Here is a 19488-nt window from a genome sequence, read left to right on the forward strand (position 1 = left end):
CCACAATGAGAAGGGCTCACTCCAGATATTGTGCAGATGACAATATCACAGCCATACATGCAAACTCACACACACGAGGTTATTACAGGTTATTTTAGCTTGTATTCCTTGAGGAATACAAAAAACCCCTGCCACACTCTAATGCTTAAACAGAGTCAAAGCTCTGCTCGGTAGCAATAAAAGCTCCTTTTACACGTGTGTAAAATGCCTCATAAAGACCTAAAGACCCAGAAAATGCGGGAAACAGTCCTTTTCTATCCTGGATAGCTCCTGTAAGATTCATATCACTGTTGTGCTATGGAGCCTTTCATTGAATTATCGAATTACAATACAGAAAACAAGGTCTTAAAACGCTCCATTAGCATAACAGGGCAATAATACTGAGTTTCAATCAAAAAAGAGAAAAGAGGAATATTGTTCCACTTTGTTCCAGTTAGCCTCATTCCATTTCTGTGAGAATACCTAAAAGCTGCAGATAGTTCCCTTTAAATCTGAAAAGCCCTGAGCATTTTTTTTGTCCTCTTAGCTCCTCCTCCCTCTTTCATCCTAATACCTCCACTTCCCTGTATAAATGTATCATTACAGTATCATTATGTCTATGGTATCCCCCCCAGCCTCCATTTACAGGGACTTAGGTACTGTGTTCTGGGACTTAGGTGGACCCATTATGTTATTAAGTCATTATGAACCGGGACACAGAGAAAATAATACCCATAATGGGAGCTACATTGGGCACTGCTTAAGTCTATAACTATAACTCCCATCCTCCCTGCTTTCCTGCCTATTTGTCTGTCTGCCTGTAAACCTGTACGTGCTCTGTGTCATGTTACACATACCCAACAAAGCTATTTACCAGAAAAACAGAAAAATAGTGTGAAGTGAAACTTCTGATTTATTTAATTATGTAAACATGTGTTGGCAACAATGGGCTCACCCCAGAATTAGGATATGCTGTCCACCCCAGCTCAGCTGTGGCCACCCGAGTGTCCATCAAGGTCTCTGCAGCAAAGAAAGAAAAAGACAGAGAGAACCAGCGGTTAGCCACACAGAAGCTATTTTGAGTACCATCCCACACAGCTAAATTATATTCAAGCCCCAGTGATCGCTTGACACTCATTGATGAACAGAAAGCAAGAATCCCTACAGTGTTTCATCCGTCTCTGTTACTCTTCTGTTAAGACTAGAAACAAATCCTTGGCACTTTGCTGGAAGGAACCTCTGAGAGACTAAAAAAAACTCTTTGCATTGTGTTATCTCGCTATATACAGTACTAGACTACATCCTGCCTTTGTCCTGCTTATATGTGTGCAAGTATTATGAAAGATAAGTGGGTATGTTGATACACTGTATGAGGTTTGCAGATGGCCTGGCAAAAAGAGTTGGCTTCACATATGAAGAAGGAGCCCTCCAAGGTTAGGCTCTGATGTATTTGCGTCAGCTTTCCTTAACCTAAAGTTATGAAAACGCATATATCTGCAAGCCATAAAATGTTTTTTAATTTCAGATTAATTAGCTAATTTTCTAAACGCCTGCCAAAAAACATGATGACCTATGTTGGATAACTTTAGGCTACACAAAATGAAAGAGTAACACAATACAGCCTGAAAAAGGAAGAAAAAAGTACAGAGAAATGTTCAAGGATTGGATTTATCTTTGTTTGGACTTTTATTATACAACATGTCATATCTGGCCACATATCAGTGCAATATGAGAACACAGATTGCCCCCTTCCTAATCCTCAGGGACATAGCTTAGACAAATAAGTCTGGCAGCTCACACCAGAAGTTTATCAGCTCTTTTTTTGATTAATATCTGCCTTGCTGGTACATGATATGTTGCTCAAGGAAAGAAGAGAGAAATATGGCAGTTTTCACAAAGCGCTCACCTGCCCCTCTCCCTGCAATACAGATTTATAGAGCGATGGACTAACTGACATGCTGGCCTTAGCAGAGTAATGATAGATTGATAATTTCCCCTGTAACAGACAGTTTATCCTCGGTCCTAAAACATTAATATTACAGAGAGTGAACCAAAGGATATTTCACATTTTCCGATGTCCCCTGCCACGACATACACTCCATTGTGTTTGTTGTTTTGTGTTGTGTCCAGACAGATTAAAAACTGCGAGACAGAAGGGTGAATGGTATGCTTGTGTGATGATCTGCATTCTGTAGTAGACAAGCAGAAAGTGTGTGTGTGTGCAATTTTCATAGGAACTGTAGTCGTTGTGTGTTTGGCTTGGAGCTCTTCCACTTTCACAGCAAATGGTTGGCTAGCACAACCCACATGTGTTGTTGATAAGGGAGAAATCTCACTCTGATTAAATGCATAGACACAACGATGCCCTCTTTCAAGATTTCCAGGAGAGGTTCCAGCCCTCATCACCCTCCCTTTACCTACTCCCCCAGAACAAGCACGCACTCGCAGATGCTGCTAATTTGGAGTCTCACTGAAGTCGCTGTGCATTTTGAAATCATTCCAAATGACGGAACACTCAAAGCCCGTCATCCGTGGTTCAAGAGCGTTGGTTAAAAAAAATTTAAAAACAAGTACATTGTGGTAAGGATGAGTGACAAGCCACCTGTAAGAAGAAAAGAGCCTTTTCATTCTCAATCTCTACTTACTGGGAGAAACTGTCCTCAGACATGAAACCAATTAGCCCCTGCACACACAAGCACTCACAATGCATGTTAGGACACACGCAGATGGACACCCGTTCTGCTCATGCACCAGCCAACTTAGAGAGCAATTTTCTGTGTACACCTACAGTGACAGCCTTGTTCACACCCAGCTTCCATCAGAGTATTTCAATTTCCCTAAGATCAGCCTTGCCTTGTCTAGTTTCCACAGCCAGCCAGCTCCAGCCTGCCTGCCTGCCTGCCTGCCTGCTTGTACGACTTGCTGTCAGCTGGGGAGATAGGAGCATGAAACAGCCCTCAGCGCCAGCCAGCATTGTGGGGACTGCCAAACCTTTCTCTGGGGAAATCACAGAAGCTTTAGTCAAATCACACAGGCTCTTGGTCGACCATTTTTTTTCTATTTCCTTTTAAAATGGAAGGGGGAGGGTTGGGGTTGGAGGGGATTCGGTCTAAGATAGGATGCGGAAACGAAAAAAAAAAAAAAAAGGTCAAAGGCCCAAGGGAGGGGTGGATGAGCAGAGTCATGTGGTCTAATGCCTACCATTAGCAGAATATCAAAGTAGCGGATGAGTAAATGGAGTATGCTAAGTGGTGATTAGCAACGGGGAGGGGCTCGAACAGCCATCATGGCATTGCTCGCACACCTGTCCACTGGCACTGGAGATTTTGAAAATGTCCCTTGTGTATGTGCATGTGTATGTGTATGTGTGGGGCTTTTAAATGAGCACTTCTGTGAACCGTTCATCCATTAAATGATAAGTGGATTTGAATAGTTTCATTATAAAATCAACTTAATTACACGAAACATCTCTTCGAAAAAGAGGAAACATTGTTTTTTATTGCTGAAATTACAAGTTATCTAAATAGCCTAAGGTTACACACTAATTAAATTTTGGTATAGGTATTTTTTAAATTTATTTAATATTGGGTAATATTGGGTAAATAATAAACAATTAATCTGTTAGTTTAATTGGTTATTATAATGAGTTTTAGTTTCAGTTGATTGCCTGTTTCTCTGTTGCCCCTGTAATGGAGTGGCGATCTGTCCAGGGTGTACTCTGCCCCCCCACCCCACCCCCAACACAAACACAATACAGTATGGAGTGCAGTTAAAAACAATACATTACTGAAAATTGCGTTTCAAGGACCCGGGATGTTTATTGTCTGTCTAGAAGCTTAATGTTGGGTTACTCCTTAGCATTGTAAAAGCAATTAGTCGTCCATGCACTCCAAGTTTACAGCAAGTCATTTGCAAGGCAAGGAAAGGACCTTGCCATGTCCCTAGTGTTTGGAAGGTAGCCCAGTGTGTTTTCTTCTGTATTCATATTCTGCTATGTCAGCTCCACCTACAAGCTCCACTAAATTAAGACCAGGCAGTTTCACCAGTAGTTGAGTCTTTGTGAAAATTGTTAACATGTAGAGATTAATGTTAACTAAGCAGCCACGGCTCATAAATCTATTGGAAAACAATGGCTTGTAGGTGTCGGCGTCACCAGCCTTAAATACATTCAAGGATCCGTAAGGCTCGAGGCTGTATTGCAACTGCATCACAGAATATTAGTTACCCTTTATCATACAATGGATGTAGCTTGGATAACACTGCAAGAGTACCAGTCAAAACCCAAAAGTCGCAAGCCAAAGCCAAGACTCAGATGAGGCCTTGCAGCTCCCAATCCCCGAGAGCACAGCTCCTTCTTATTAGCAGCAAGTGATAGATCAATACCAAATGGTAGGTTCTGGAAGCAGCCTACCATTTGGGGCTAGAGAAAGGGAGGGAGAGAAATGAAAGAGTGAGAGAGACTACATTAAACATTGATGGGGCTCTGCATTATAGATCGATAAGGCAGCTCTCTTCGCACAATTACACGTCAGCAAGCAGTCGCATGACACATCGCATAGACACGCATGATTACGTGGAAGTTGTACACACTAAAGAACATCAATAGAACGGGAGTTCAGTGAAGGAACAACAGCAAAAATGAATTGGCCAATCTCTCTGCCCTCTTTTAGCTCTCATGCATGACTTTAATTCTACGCTTTAAAAGTCAGAATGCCAACATGTCTGTGTAATTCCCTCCTTTGCAGCCAATCTGAGACTGTATGGCCACTAGTCGATACAACATGTGCCGAAGTGCCTCTCTGAAGCTTCCTGGCTCCTCAATCAATACAGCAGGCCATTCTCCACGGATTTCCATTCTCTTTCCATCTTTTACATTCATCTATTCTTTAGCCTCCCCCCACTCCCCAATGTCCTCCTGTTCAAGGATGCTGGTATACTTTGTAATTCAATGAGACAATCACGTCCAGATGCAGGATGCAAAGCTTTAAGGGTCTTCTCTTTGTGACTGTAGCAGCAAAGCGAAAGAAGATCTGAGGCCCTTGGATGACATTATGTAAGTGGGGTTTATCTTTTCTTGGGGGGATGGAATCAAGATGGTCGGATAAAGAATGAAAAAGAGGGAAAAAAAGAAGACAAATAGACAGAAAGACGGAGATGAAAAACCAAGTGGAGAAATCAGCGGGATTGGAATGAGCACTTAACAATGATGAAACCCCATGGTAGCCTGCTGAGCCTGGCATCTTAATACAGGGCTGAAAACAAAGTGACAAACAAACACGAACGAAAGATGCTGCATCTCCCAAACTAATCAGCCGTCCACTCAGGGGACTTATGAATATAAAAAGAACGTTTTGACAGAGTGAAGTATTTTCCGAACAAATCATGTGGAAGTGTCTCACGCAGACAGACACCACTCATTCGACTGATTTCGAAAGAAAAGACTGCTTCACATCCAGCATGGTTAAGGCCATTTAGCAGATTTGGAAACTGCAGTTATGGCACAGTACTGCTTCAGGGGGAAGAAGAATATAAAAAGGCAATATCTGATTGAGTCACCATGTTCAACAAAGAAGACAATCCATACAAACACAGATGTGAGACTTCTCTACTCCGTGCCACACTAAAGCTCTGTCACTCATACTGAAGGATTTTTACTTTAAATAGAAGATACAGAACAGGCAACTGAAATGCATCAAAAGAAATGTGTTACTTCAATGTCCCCCTGAAGACAGAAATGACAATGTGACTAAATTTGAAAACTGAAGGAAAAAAAAAAAAAATCTGCCAGCCTCCTCCGAGACATTAGCGCGGAGTGATGGGATACACAAGTCCTGCATCTTCTGAGCCACAGACTCCATTAAACGAACAGGCTCACAAATTACAGATTGCCCACACTCATACACACAGATTTAGTAATAGCGCGCCTGGCTAACAGTCACTCACGACGGCTGTGTGAAAATATAATTTTCGCTCCGTGGAAGAAGAGCAGACACGTATGAAAGACAAAAGAGAGAGAGTCTAGAAGATAAAGATGAACAGGGCAGCACAAGGCAAAGTGTGCTCAGCAGCAGCTGTTGAGAAGAATGTCTTGTAAGAGCAGAAATTTAATAAACACACAGCATCTGAAGAACCTGATGAAATTATCCTATCATCACAGGAAGGTGACATTACCTTGGCCTCGCACATCTGGGCTGCTGTGTCGCATACAATTTAAGATTCAACCTTGCGGCACTTGGTGAGCAGCCACATTCTTTCCCCGCTGTTACCGGTTTGTAATAGAGTTGTTATGGTATTGAAGCAGGAAAACACAACAGCCCCCCCTGAGGCAGGCTTGGCAAATACAGACAGGTACATGGTCAAACAAAGGCTATACCAACACCAAAGTCTCATGCATCTGATCATATCTTAGTGGTCAGTCTGTCACTCAGCTACCTGCATAATGTAGGAACAGCACATTTATACACAAGCCCCCACGTTGCACCTTTTCATCTATTCTTCTCCCTCTTTTCCTTTCTTTCACTCTTTTCTCTTCCCTCGCTTGGTCAGGGGAGAGAGGTTAGGCACATCATTTGCATTCATTAACATTACATTAGCAGACAGAGTGATCTTTAGAAACCAGGCTGCCGGAGAGTGTCATCTTTAATTCATCATAACCCCACCACCTACCCACCCACCCTTCCACTTTCTCTTTACCTCCACCTTCTTCTCTCTTTTCTTCCCTTTTCATCCACCCATCTCTCCCTCGTTCCTCTCGTCCCTTAATCTCAGTGCATCATTTATCCCCCTCATCCCTGCAACTTTCTTCACTCTCCATTTAACACCGTCTTTCATCTCCTTCACTTTAGCCATCTCTGTTTACCTTTACACTGCCACAGAGCTGTCTGTATTTCGCTCTGCCTCCTGTTAATGACAGGCTACCAGGGAGGGGTTCGAACCCTGCCCCTGCGTAAGCCTTTTCAATATAGGAAGGAGAAGAGACGCGCCCAAAAAAGACCAATATACACATCATAAGCATCAGTCTGGGAGACAAGACTGAGCTGATGATCTCTAGGCTTTATTCAGGGTTCTCTGGCATAACCTTATGACCCGAGCTTATTCTAAAAATAAAAAATAGCTTCCTAACAAGCTCTGCTTGTATTTGTATCTGTACAAGTGCATCTTAAAAATTTCAATAATATGATTTTACATTAGTTACACTTTTACATATTCTATATTTTTCACATGTAAAATGAATTATGTCAAACTATTTCTATTTTACTTGTCATGATTATGGGTTCTAGCTCATAAAAATGAAAAGCACATGAAATCCACAGCATTATCGAATGCCTAAAAGTAATAATTAAGGGAAAAAATCTTAAATACTAATAACTGATAACAAGATTAAACCTAAATCATTTTGTCCTCACAAAACTGCCCAGGATCAGATTTCCTATAGCAGCAGACCAGCAGCAGTGACCAAGCAATAATCCAGATGGAAGCAGCACTGCCCTCCCACAATCATCACAATACTCATTACTGCTGATATTGCCTCAGCCAGCCTGTCTGCTTTTAAGAAACCTGGCAATTTGCTGCAGTAAAATGAGGTAATTACAACTCTTATCAAGCTCCTCACCTCACAAAACAGCATTTAGAGAGAGGGAGACTACTCTCCGATGGTTCACTGGCTGTGGAACAAGGCTTTGGCTGGCTTCCCAATCACTCAGCCACACCCACTCACTGTCATTTATTCTATTTGCAACTCCTGCTCCTACCCACTCTCCGTTGCTTCCAATAAAAGCATTTCAGTGGAAATTTGATCACTTTATTGACACAGCTGGATAAAATTTACTCCGTCAGTCCCACTAGACTAAAAGTTTGATAAGGCTTACGTGAGTCACAAGGACACAAAGAAAATGACTTTCCAGCACAAGAACTGCACAAGGAGATTCCTTCCTAGTACCAAAATGGAAAATAGGAAAAATTAAATTCTGCAAAACTCTATGTTGGAGGGCTAGCACAGAGAAAATTGCAATTTAATAGTTTCCCATAAGGAGAATGAGTCTACTCTATAGTTTTGACATTTCTAACCTTCACATGAAAGTCAGAAGTTAGCTCTAGCTTACTGTCATCACTTCTCCTGCCTAGAGACACAATGAGCCACAGAGAAGTACCATGCCCGGGTCACACTGGGATTGCGTGAGGCTGACATTTACCACTATAAGTTATAGCTAATGGGCTATTCAGAGTGAGTAAAATCATCTGTGTTTTTCAAGTCGACCAGGAAGTGCTGAGTGAACAGAATTATGTCATTCACTGAAACTCCCAGTGCAGTCCCCCTCACTCTAATTAGGACAGTAAGAATTACCAATTAGTGAGGTCCTGCATGTGCTGGAATACAGTCATGTGAAAATGAAAGAAAAAAATAAGTAGACTCTTACTGTTTATATGGCAATTAACAGGGCAAGTAGCTGCCAGCTAATCTAAGCTATTCTAGCAATCGAATTCACCAGGTTAACTTCTACAAAAGCAACATGGACATTGAGGTGTGTGAACACAATGCCTTCCCAGGACATCCTAACAAATTAACCTGCAGGCAACACAGTGTAATACTTGGAAAATTTACAAAGAACCCAAGACCTAAGTAACCTAGTGACCTCTGCAGACCTCAGTAAGCATGTTAGACGGTACAAAGACTGACAAGTATGGCCTTTTTTCTTTCTCTCTCTCTCTTTTTTTTTTTTTTTTTTTTTTTACAAGGCTTGAAGAACAGTGTCTTCTCTCCAAACTGAACATGGCAGCACAGATAAGGTTTGCAACGTCACACCTGAACAAACCACAGTACTTCTGGAAACAATGTCCTTTAGACAGATGACACCAAAGTATAGATGTCTGGCCATAATGCACTGCACCACATTTGGAGAAAACCAAATACACCAGTCCAAACACTTTACACCAGTGGTGGGGTGATAAAGGCGGGTGTTATTTGAGCTCGTGTTGCAGCCAGAGGACCTGTGCTCCTTGCATTGAGTTGACCACAAACTCCAAAGCCAAAGTATTGTTGAGTTAAATGTGAGGTTATCTGTCCAACAGGTAAAGTTTGTCCCAAATAGGGTCATGTAACGGGGCAATGAACCCAAGCAGACCAGCGAATAGTTGAAAAAGAAAAGAATCAAATCGTTGGAATGGGCAACGAAAGTGCAGACCTCAATTAAATTGTAATGCTGTGTTGGGACCTTAAATGACAAAAATGTCCACAAACCTAAAGGAACAGAAGCAATGCAGTAAATACGAGTGGGACAAAATTCCTCCAAAAATGAAAAAGTCATAATGAAAAGGATTACTCCAAGTTATTGCTGCTAAAAATCTTTCTATAAGATACCCAATCACAGGTTGTACTTGGTGTTTTACAGATCCCTGTGAAAAGTTTCTTTTTCACATGAATGTATATACATTTATCTGGATTGTGATAGAGGAATCACAACGTGTAAAACTGTTAAACTGAGATAAATGCATGAATTAATAAACTTCAATTGTTTACAAAGGTTGAATGATAATACAATGTGAGTCCCCTAGTTGCCTTTTATAACAACACAGAGGCTAGTAGGGCAACGCAGGAGATAGAAATGAATGTCCTCGTCTGCCACACTGTAATACACTTGAACTGAGATAACCATCCTGTAATATGCAGAACCAATATGAAGGGCAGAGAGAAACTGTGAGATACAGAGATGAAGGAAAAAATAAAGTGGATAGTAAGACAAGAGTGAGAAGGAGCAAGAGGAAGGAGGAAGGCGTTCGCTGTTCATAAAAAGAGAGATACTCGGAGAGACACTGTGACGGAGAGCATGTCATGAGGCAGTGCTGTGTGTTATCTTATCTAGAAATTGATCTAACCTTAGCTGAACAGTGGAGTTGGATCATTTCTTGGAAACCACACTGTTTGTGTCTTGCAACCAGCATAAACAAAGACGCTCTGTCTCTTTGTGGTTCTTGTAGTATTCATATTCAATAAAACACACACAGTCAAGACAGTCTCATCCAAACGTGGGCACAAGCATCCCGCTAACAGCTGAAAAAAGTTCATGCATAACCTATTGAAAAAAGTATGCACGCACTAAAATGTGCTCCCAACACCCAAAACAGCACAGCTCTGCTGCTCCTCCCGTCAGGACACTGCTAAACCTCCATTGTATAACTAAAACTGTGGGTGCCATCTGTCTGAGCAAAGGGACAATATCAGGGCTTTCTAAAAGGAAGCACAAATTAAGACAATACAGAAAGTCCTTTATTTCCTAAAGATTAGGTTAGAACATATTCACTTATGCTACTGGTAGTTTCTCCCCAATTTTACGAATGAGGCCAAGCACCTCTGTCAGCCTGTGTTTAATGGGGGGAACCAAATACCAGCTAGCAATATCTTATTAAATCCTGTTGTTAACAGTGTTTGGATGTGCCACAAAATTGACCTGTGACTCTTCGATAATTCCCCTATGGGTAGAGAGGAAAAGAGTCAGAAAATCGTGGAGTCAGACAGAGAAGGGACCTTGAGGGTTTGATGTCGTGCTCTCACTCCATCTCATCTGTGGCAGTAAAAGAACGACCTTCAACCACCTTGAACCCACTGGAGCTGAATTTCAATAAAACTCAAATTATCACCCGTGCCCATGGGGCTTGGGAAAAGCACTAAGCTTGAACTGACTGCACGTATAAGACGATTTAACAGTCATATGGAGGTGTGAGTGAGTCAATCATATGACACACTTCTTTTTCACACTGAGGAGTCTCAGCGGTAAGCGGTGGTTACTGTACCCTGCCGGGAGAGGATGCCACTGGGATGGATCACTGATTGTTTTCCATGTGACTAAGTGTGTGTATGGGGGGGGTTAGATCACCTGAAAGCACATATGCCAACATGCGACCGGGAAAGGGTTATTCAATTTATCTGTGTTCTCCCTTGACCGATGTAGTGAGATGCAGGTAATTGATGCCTCAGTTTGGTATTCCCTAGCCATGTGCTCTCCACCACGGGGACGTTGCTGGCTAAGACGGTGTGAATGAGAGAAATCGTGTGGTGTGATCTCACTCCCTTAACTGCGAGTGAGGTGTTCTTTGGGGATCTCGTTAGTGCAGCTCTACTACACATACACACACAGTCTCAACACCAACAACACACATACATAAGCAGTGAATACATCCCAGGAGTGAGCTAAACCACTAGCGATGGTGACCGTGGACATCCGCAGGTGGAGTTCACCTCTCGTTCTCCCCCTTGCTGCCTATCCCCATAAAAACGCCAGTGGCCTATCCAATGCCTCCGAGCAAACACAATCCTTTCCATTAAAAGCGAACACTAAATCCACCTTCTTGCAGCATATGCTCGCATGCCTGAGGACGTCTATATATTTTTGGAGATGGGCTTTGTTTTTCCTCCAGGGCTTTGCTGGAGTTTGGATTCAGCAGTGCCGTGTACGAAAGAAAATAGTCCTAAGGACAAAAGAAAAACTTTCAGCAGAGGATCTTGACCTTACAGCGTGAGTCTGACATAGGTGGGTTGAGATTCTCCAATGAGAATCTATAACAAGAGAGAAGGATGGGGAGAGGGAGGAAAAGAGATCATTTTTACCTTTGGGGAGTGAAAGTGAGAGAGACCTTTTTTTGAGTAGGCCTATATTTGTCTGAAGATCTCTCATACTGCAGAGGAAAATGGCGTGTGCCCTCTTTGCTTTCCTCCAGAGGTGGGGAAGACCGTAAAAAAAAGAGGAAAAGGCTTATTCTCTTAGCTCCCAGGAGAAATATGTGTTTGATGTTCTTCCATTTGATGGTGCCGTTTTTATGTCCACCATCAATGTGCCCATTCTTTTCTTTTGTTTTCGTTTTTTTTTAATCAGTTGTAAGTAAGTATTTATTTTTTTTGTATCTCGCTCTTCCTTCGCAGAGTCACTCTGAATGCTAAGCCACAGCTCAGTAAAACACTGAGCTCTTCTGGGAGAGAAAATGTCATTTCATACACATTACATTCAGTCTGTTATGCCACGGGGAGAGTGTGGGTAATTTTGATCTTGTACTACAAACACACACAGATACATGCACACGCTGAATCTGACCTCATCTCACTTGGAATCCAGGACGCTTGAGCTTTGGCCCACAATGCAACCTCAAATGTCACAGCTGTCCAGTGACACTAGTGGGGAGTGCAAACATCAGCCATCCCTCTGGCAGTCCCAATAGTAGCAATGCCAGCACTAGCTGAATGTAACATTTTCTTTTTTTTTTATATTTTAATCTCGCCATTTTGGATCTTCCAAGCCTTCTGTTGATTGCTAATATAACAGAGACAACATTGGGTGGATCATTGGATGATCTTCAGAATGTAGCATGACAGACTGTGGTTACCATCGCAGCTAAAAATCTTCCTGCCAGAGGGAAAAAAAAAAAAAGAGCTTCCAGGCTGAGCTTTACTTGGCATTCCCACCAGATGAGGCCGTTTACTGCTGTGCTCCAGGAGTCAAAGTGCAACACTCTGCTCGCTGCGCTGCAACCGCACAGCTAAAGAGCCGAGATGCTTCGTTAAATATGTATTCGCCACAGACACATTTTAAGCACTTCCCTTTACTTCACACGTAAGAGGCGGCAGCAGCAGAAACTTGCTAACTGTGCACTTTGCGCACTCGAAAACACAGATTTACTAATGGCCACATGCAAATGTAAATACAGGCGGCACACACAGCTTGCACAGCTGTAAATGTTGATCCGAGCTGTTAAATTGTTTCACCACTTCAGTGCCACCGGGTCAGAATATATGCAGGTGTCTGTCCAGGGCACAGATGTGGTTATCAGCTTGTAGTGGAAATTCACAAAGTGGTTTCCAGGTGTTTGGAGTGAAGAGGACTTACTGAAGACCTACTGTATTTTAGATAAATTCATAGAAATTCTACACATTTTGGGTATGCTGCGTGTAGAGGAGAAAGTCTATACAAGTAGAATTTGGAATTTGATTTGATTTGGTAAAAACAAAAATGTCAAGAAAACGCGATAAACTCCATCCATCTTGTGTCATTTTACTTTGAATACTCATTTAAAATTATCGGGCCCTGGCAGATGGAAATAAATGCCCTAATCATAAGTGGCAATATATTGATGATTTTAAGCTTTAAGCTTTGCTTCAGAAGAAGTAGAAAGAGTATGTTTTCATTACCATCCATCCATCCATTCGCTTCCGCTTATCCTTTTCAGGGTCGCGGGGGGCGCTGGAGCCTATCCGAGCTGTCATAGGGCGAGAGGCGGGGTACACCCTGGACAGGTCGCCAGTCTTTCACACAGTGACAGACAACCCTTCACACTCACATTCACTCGCACATTCACACCTAGTGGTAATTTGGATTATTCAATTAACCTATCCCCCCATGTTTTCATTACGTTAAGCAAAAAATGTTGCTTGTCACCCTGAAGAAATGAATGCACGGCCAAGGGGAAAAAGATTTTTTAAGGTTGTATTTCAATATTTTTGCTCTCTTTCGCTCACTCTCTCCCTCTCTTTCAGACACACACACACACACACACACACACACACACACACACGCACGCACACTTTATATAAAGTCAACCACTGTTATGCCAACAATAATGATGATTCACTTATTTCCCCTGTGGATCTTGAATAGGGTGGAAAAGCATTTCAAGCAATAAACACTAAAACCTTCCACTGACATCCATACAAATGAGTGGATCATAAATTCTTCCAGGCAAGATGACTTAAGCTTCTTATTCAACAGCAAACATTACTATCTCAAAAATGAAGTTATTTTACTGCTAAATTAATAAATGATATCATAGTTCTGCTACATTTTTAGAAAGGCTAAAAGAAAGCAGTAACTGGTTAGAGCAGTGAAGCTGACTCTAAAACATTTTACTTTTAAATGCTTTCCCAGTAATTATCAGTGCAGTTTGTTGTGATATATAATCAACACTGGATTTGTGTAATAACAGAAAAAAAAAAAACTTCTCTTTATTTAGTGCCTGAAATGTATTGTTGAAATTTTCTAGAGCTAGTACATTCCCGACCTACAGTATTGTTTGGTCTGTGATTTCACTCTGACACTACAGTGGTTGCTAGGCAACGTGATGACGGCATAATATATCACCCATAATGAAAGTTTTGTGGATATAAATTAGATCAGATTCTTGTGAAATTACACCGATATGATGCTTTTATAAGGTGTTACAGGCACACAACAAATTCTAAATGGGTCCTGGTGGCTGGTAGGAACATGATGACAACAAAATACCTGACACAGGTGTACCTGGTTTTGACTGCACTGGCTTAACTCCTGATCATGTAGTAGCAAGTCTGCGACACGTATACGTGTCCTGCAACTTATGAATAACGGAAAACAAAAGAACAACGTGCCTTTAGTGATAAGCAGCAGCACATACAGCAGTCGGATGAATAAGATAAGATAAAGACACTTTGCGTGATGGTGTCAGTACCACACCGCTTTAAAAGGCAATTTTCCAAATGTTTGCCAGTACACATTTCATACATTGCTTTTGCTAAGGCTTAAGTGTATGCTGAGCAAATATGACTACCATCTCACAAAGTGTTTGTTATCTGCAGTCGTGGAGCTATTAATGTAGATGGGTGCTGGAATGACTCCCAGAGAGTTTCCATACACTAGTACTCCTCTTTTCTCCTCCCCAGGGGTGTTGTTAGCCCGCGTGTCCCCTGGCAGCTCACTTGACATAATGAGGCTGACAGACCTAAACAAACTCAGGTGGAGAACAGGGGCAGACAAAAAAATATCAAGTACAGTCATTGGAGATGGACGAATGAGGTGAGGTGAGCAACCTGCTATGTCTGGCAAGATGTACGGCTACTGCTGTAGTGTCTGTGGCTTAATGTGATAGAGCATGAGTCATAACACTTCTTTGTTTCCCGTCTGTTTTCCTATCATATTCTTTATTTCCTTTTTTGCCTGTTTATGCTCTGCTGTACTCAGACGCAGTTCTATAAAGGCATAGGGTGATAACTGATTGAAAGAAAGTGCACTGTACCATCTCCTTTTTTCTCCCCTTTATTCCTTCTTTTCTTCTCTTTATCTTTTGGTTCTCTGTCCCTCTTTCTCTCTCTCTCCCCAGGTGTGCTGGTCGCTGGAGCTAAATGATGAACAGAACCAGTGTCTGCTGTCTCTAATAGGGACATTATGCAGGAGGATGGGAGAAGCACTCACACCAGGCTCGTAAATCACGTAGACTCCTGTAGAGAGACTCACTGCAAGGCCTCACTGCTCCACTAACCCCGCAACAGATACACAAATATAAACTGAAAATCTACTCAAACACACACCCATGCACATATGCAAACACATATTGCATATTTGCATACATAGACACGAGAATACAAATTAACACACTCGCGCAAGTGTGTACTTGCACTCGTGCCGTGACTGCACACTCCATTTACCTGACCCCCAGTGCGCAGTCACCATTTGCCATGTAACTACTGAGACAAAATTCACTTACATCTGTCCAGTGACAGCACCTCTGTAGGACAGTGTGCCACACCAAGAGCTTGTGTCAATGTGATTGAAGTTTGACAGAGGACTTAAAGCATTATTAGTGCTCCCTGTCACAGCCCAGCTCACACAAAGGCCTGCCGGTGGCACAGGTGAGGTAAACACAGGCCCCATTTAGCATATTACCCATCAGTCAACACGACAGGCAAAGGAGATAAAGAAATGCACACCCACTGTGAGTGGGAAAACACGCAATCCAGTCTGCTCCATCTCACAAGGAGGGCTATATGAAAGTATTTTGACAGATGTGTGCTCAGGCATCCCGCATTCACATACCCACATCCATTCATACCCACACAGAAAGAAATGGCATGCAGAAACACATTTCAACAAACGCACACAGGTTGATGACAGAAGAGACATTACTCAAAGTGAAACTCTCCAGAAGAGAAGTGCTTCACACAGCTAATTGACTGTGATGAACCAGCGCTAGCACACTTTGATCTTTTGCATCCTTATTTATCTGATAATTTACACTTTATTTACTCAAACACAATAAGAAAAATTCCACATAACTGGGCATTTCTTCATGTGTTTTCTTAAGCCACAAATCCTTCAATATCTCCCCTGCTGCAAAAGTGAGACTTATTGCTTCCACAAATATGCTAATCTGGAAGGTGGGGAATTTTATTTACAGTCTCTTTGTATATAACTGTCACGCTAAAATAATATATTCCATCTGAAACTGTGAAATTGAAAAAAAAGGCTCAAATCTGAGGTACAACTAATTCTCTAAGGATGAGTTCTAAACCGTGGTAAGCTCCTAACAATCAGCATCATACCAAAAGGCATCACAGAGCGGTGATGTGGCAACAAGGACTTAGATAACAGAGCTGTTTGGATGACAAACAGTCAGCTGACACCATAGCAGGGAGTCTTGTTAAATGGCCTCCTCTTGAGGCACCATGAACTGAGCTGACCCCTACAGACTTAGTCAAATGTTGATAATTACAACTTTTCTCCATTTTTTTTTTTAAAAACGCAGACCAGATGTGAGTATGATACCCTAGAATTCTATTTCATTTCAATATAAAATGACAGCGTAGACAGATACACATACTAACATGGGAGTTGTTAATGAGCAGCAGGCTGCAGGAGCCCTTTGGTTTCACCATGCCTATTAACTGTGACACAACGGCAGACAAGTAGGATGTAAGAAAAAACAATACAGGTGTGTTAAAAAAAAAAAAATCTCAGGCAAGCAGACAGAACGTTTGATAAGGTAGATAAAAGGGAGACAGCATGCATGCATAGTCTAACCGCAATATTTATACGGTCTGCTGGTATTTGTCTTACATCTTTGAAATGGCACGAAGCAACCTTTATCGTCCCTGAAGATAATGGATTGTGAACACAAACCCTCCTCCTCAAACCTCGTCATCTCGCCTTTCTTTACTTGCCATCATCAACAGACACAAACATACACGCGGCAACAGAGACACACACACACCTCTGTCAACACTCCCCGAGGCAGCAGTGTTAATTCCTCTCAGCCTATTCTCAGTCACACATGGCTGTAGAGGCAGCCACCAGCGGAGCCTCACTGCTAGATTAACCTTTGCTCTTGCCACAGATCTGTTTTTCAGAGGGACCGGCAGTCGGACAGGGGCCACGGCTGGCAGATACTAACTCATTGTCAGAACACTGTCAGCACTGGGCCCTGCATTAGCAGCTTTTGAAGAAAGGGACCGTTGACATGGGCAGGATGCCAGCCATGAGGAAAAACAGACCTACTGCCCCACACAGCTCTTAACCTGACCTCCCCACTCAGGATGTGGGAAAGGGTGGAGGAGTGCGAGCGTGCGAGCTGTCCCGTGAACAGCTCACACACTGAAAATGTCTTCTCTATGATTCAGCAAGCGTGTATTTTGGCTGGTGATAAAATGCATGGCAAGAGGAAGGAAAATAAAAAATAATGAGCAATGAGTCAGTTTAGTTTTTTTAAGGTGATGAATTTAAAAGTAAAAGATTATCAGAACATCACTGATTTAACTACATTCTTTATTTACCGTTTGGCTACAATAAAAGTAAAATAAGTAGTTGACATAACTTAAAAGGAATAAGTACAAGTCACTTTTTCAGGTTAGCAAAAAAAGATCACAATTTATTGTTTATTATAACATTAACACTAAAAACAGTAATTATATGAAATTTGTTTCCAGTAATCGCTGTAAAAACACACGATACTATGCTCTGCGATCCAGACTCTTGAGTTTGTCAGTTTGGCAACAGTTTACCATCTCCCCAACCAAGTTAAGTCTTCTGAAAAAATGCAGTGTTGATCAGTCACTTGGGATAAATGCAAGTGTAGTGCATAAATCAGTGAAACCATTCCCAGGAAGTTAATCAGTAATTCTTGGGAGACCGTCCACAATGTCACTTTCAGTGATGACAGACTTTCACAGGCTGGTAATGAACTGGGTCACAGTCATGGATTATTATAACGGGGACCACCGCAACATCTCAGATCTGGTTCATCAGTTCTATCCTAAATGAATAAGAGAGATAGTGATCACAAACTAATCCACTAATCCACAAAATGATTTTTTTTAACAAACCATCTCTCCAGTTTAATTAAATACTGCAGAAAGTCTTATGACAGTAGTTGTTACCTCATATGTACGTATATATGTATGTATGTATATATCAGATATATATCAGATATATATGTATGTGTATATATATACAGACTAGCTTCTCTTTGCTTTAACCGTTTCATGCCACTTTCTCCTGGGGTTTTCATCAGCTCTCACTTCTTCACTAACTCTAAATTTGAAAGATTGTATTTCAATATAATCTCTCTCCTTGTGTAAAAATAATAATACTAATCATTCAAACATCTTCAAATAAAACATTTCCTTAAGTTTAATAATGTAAGCCTGTGTCAGGGCTTTGTTAGGCTGTTAGCTTGTTAACCTGTTAGCTTTGTGAACCTTGTAGCTAACAGCAACGTTAGAATCAAAACTGCTTTGCTGACATCTTCCTGAAATGGCTTAAAAAAATTGAATACTTACTTTGATACAGTGAATGCAGGGCCACCTTATGGCAGGCGTCCTGTGAGCTTTCCTGAGTCTTGACTCTTGCCCTTTCAGACTCCAAAGGCAAACAATGGCAGACATGATAGCAAGACAGGAAATTACCTCAATAATGGTGTATGTGTTGCTTGTTTGAGAAAGTAAATTAGAAAGCTAAACAACATTCTGGTAACTCTGTTCTAAGGCTTGTACTGGTACAGATTTTTTTTTTTAAATGCCCCAATGGACAATTATAATATTCATTAAGTTAACATTTTTAAGTCATACGTTATTTTGAAAATGTTTCATTAAATGTTTCAAACGGCTTTATAAAAAAAAAAAGCAAAGCTAATTTTAGCTGTATCGTTTCCACAGATGGTATATAAAATTAAGTCTTTTAAGTTGTAGGTACTTAATGTATATATTTTAGCATATTTCTATATTTTTTCTACTACACTACTGCATTTGAGCTTACAGAGTGCATATAGTGCATAATATCTAAACATTTTTCCTTATGTGTCCCTGTAGTCTGTGTTGCATTTATTTAAAGGAAAAGGTCACGTCACAGTGAATGTAATGGGCCTGTTCAGGAGAAATACAGCCACTGGGGCTCGAGTTGCACAGCTTAAACAGAGCTTTTTAAAACAAAGAGCTTGTCTAGCTCTTAGCTAGTTGGTTAGCTATATGATGCACAGTCACAGAAGACTGGTGCACAAGCTGCAAATCTGTTACATGCTACCAACACAAAAGTTCAAATTAAACAGAAATTCACACAAGCTACTTATTATATACAGGGAGTGCAGAATTATTAGGCAAATGAGTATTTTGTCCACATCTTCCTCTTCATGCATGTTGTCTTACTCCAAGCTGTATAGGCTCGAAAGCCTACTACCAATTAAGCATATTAGGTGATGTGCATCTCTGTAATGAGAAGGGGTGTGGTC

General features: G+C 41.4%; 1 protein-coding gene across 2 annotated transcripts in view; it reads right to left on the minus strand.

Moving 5' to 3' along the window:
- The window catches only part of ephb1 (EPH receptor B1), a 165791-nt gene that overhangs the window by 113009 nt on the left and 33294 nt on the right, over nucleotides 1-19488 (minus strand). For both annotated transcript variants that reach the window (XM_005721271.1, XM_013912804.1), the window contains exon 2: nucleotides 935-999. In XM_005721271.1, the coding sequence (XP_005721328.1) occupies nucleotides 935-999 (65 nt within the window). The remainder of the gene's footprint in view (nucleotides 1-934; nucleotides 1000-19488) is intronic.

The sequence above is a fragment of the Pundamilia nyererei genome, unplaced genomic scaffold, assembly GCF_000239375.1.
Source record: "Pundamilia nyererei isolate P.nyererei 1_Seehausen unplaced genomic scaffold, PunNye1.0 scaffold00004, whole genome shotgun sequence".
Taxonomy (NCBI): Eukaryota; Metazoa; Chordata; class Actinopteri; order Cichliformes; family Cichlidae; genus Pundamilia; species Pundamilia nyererei.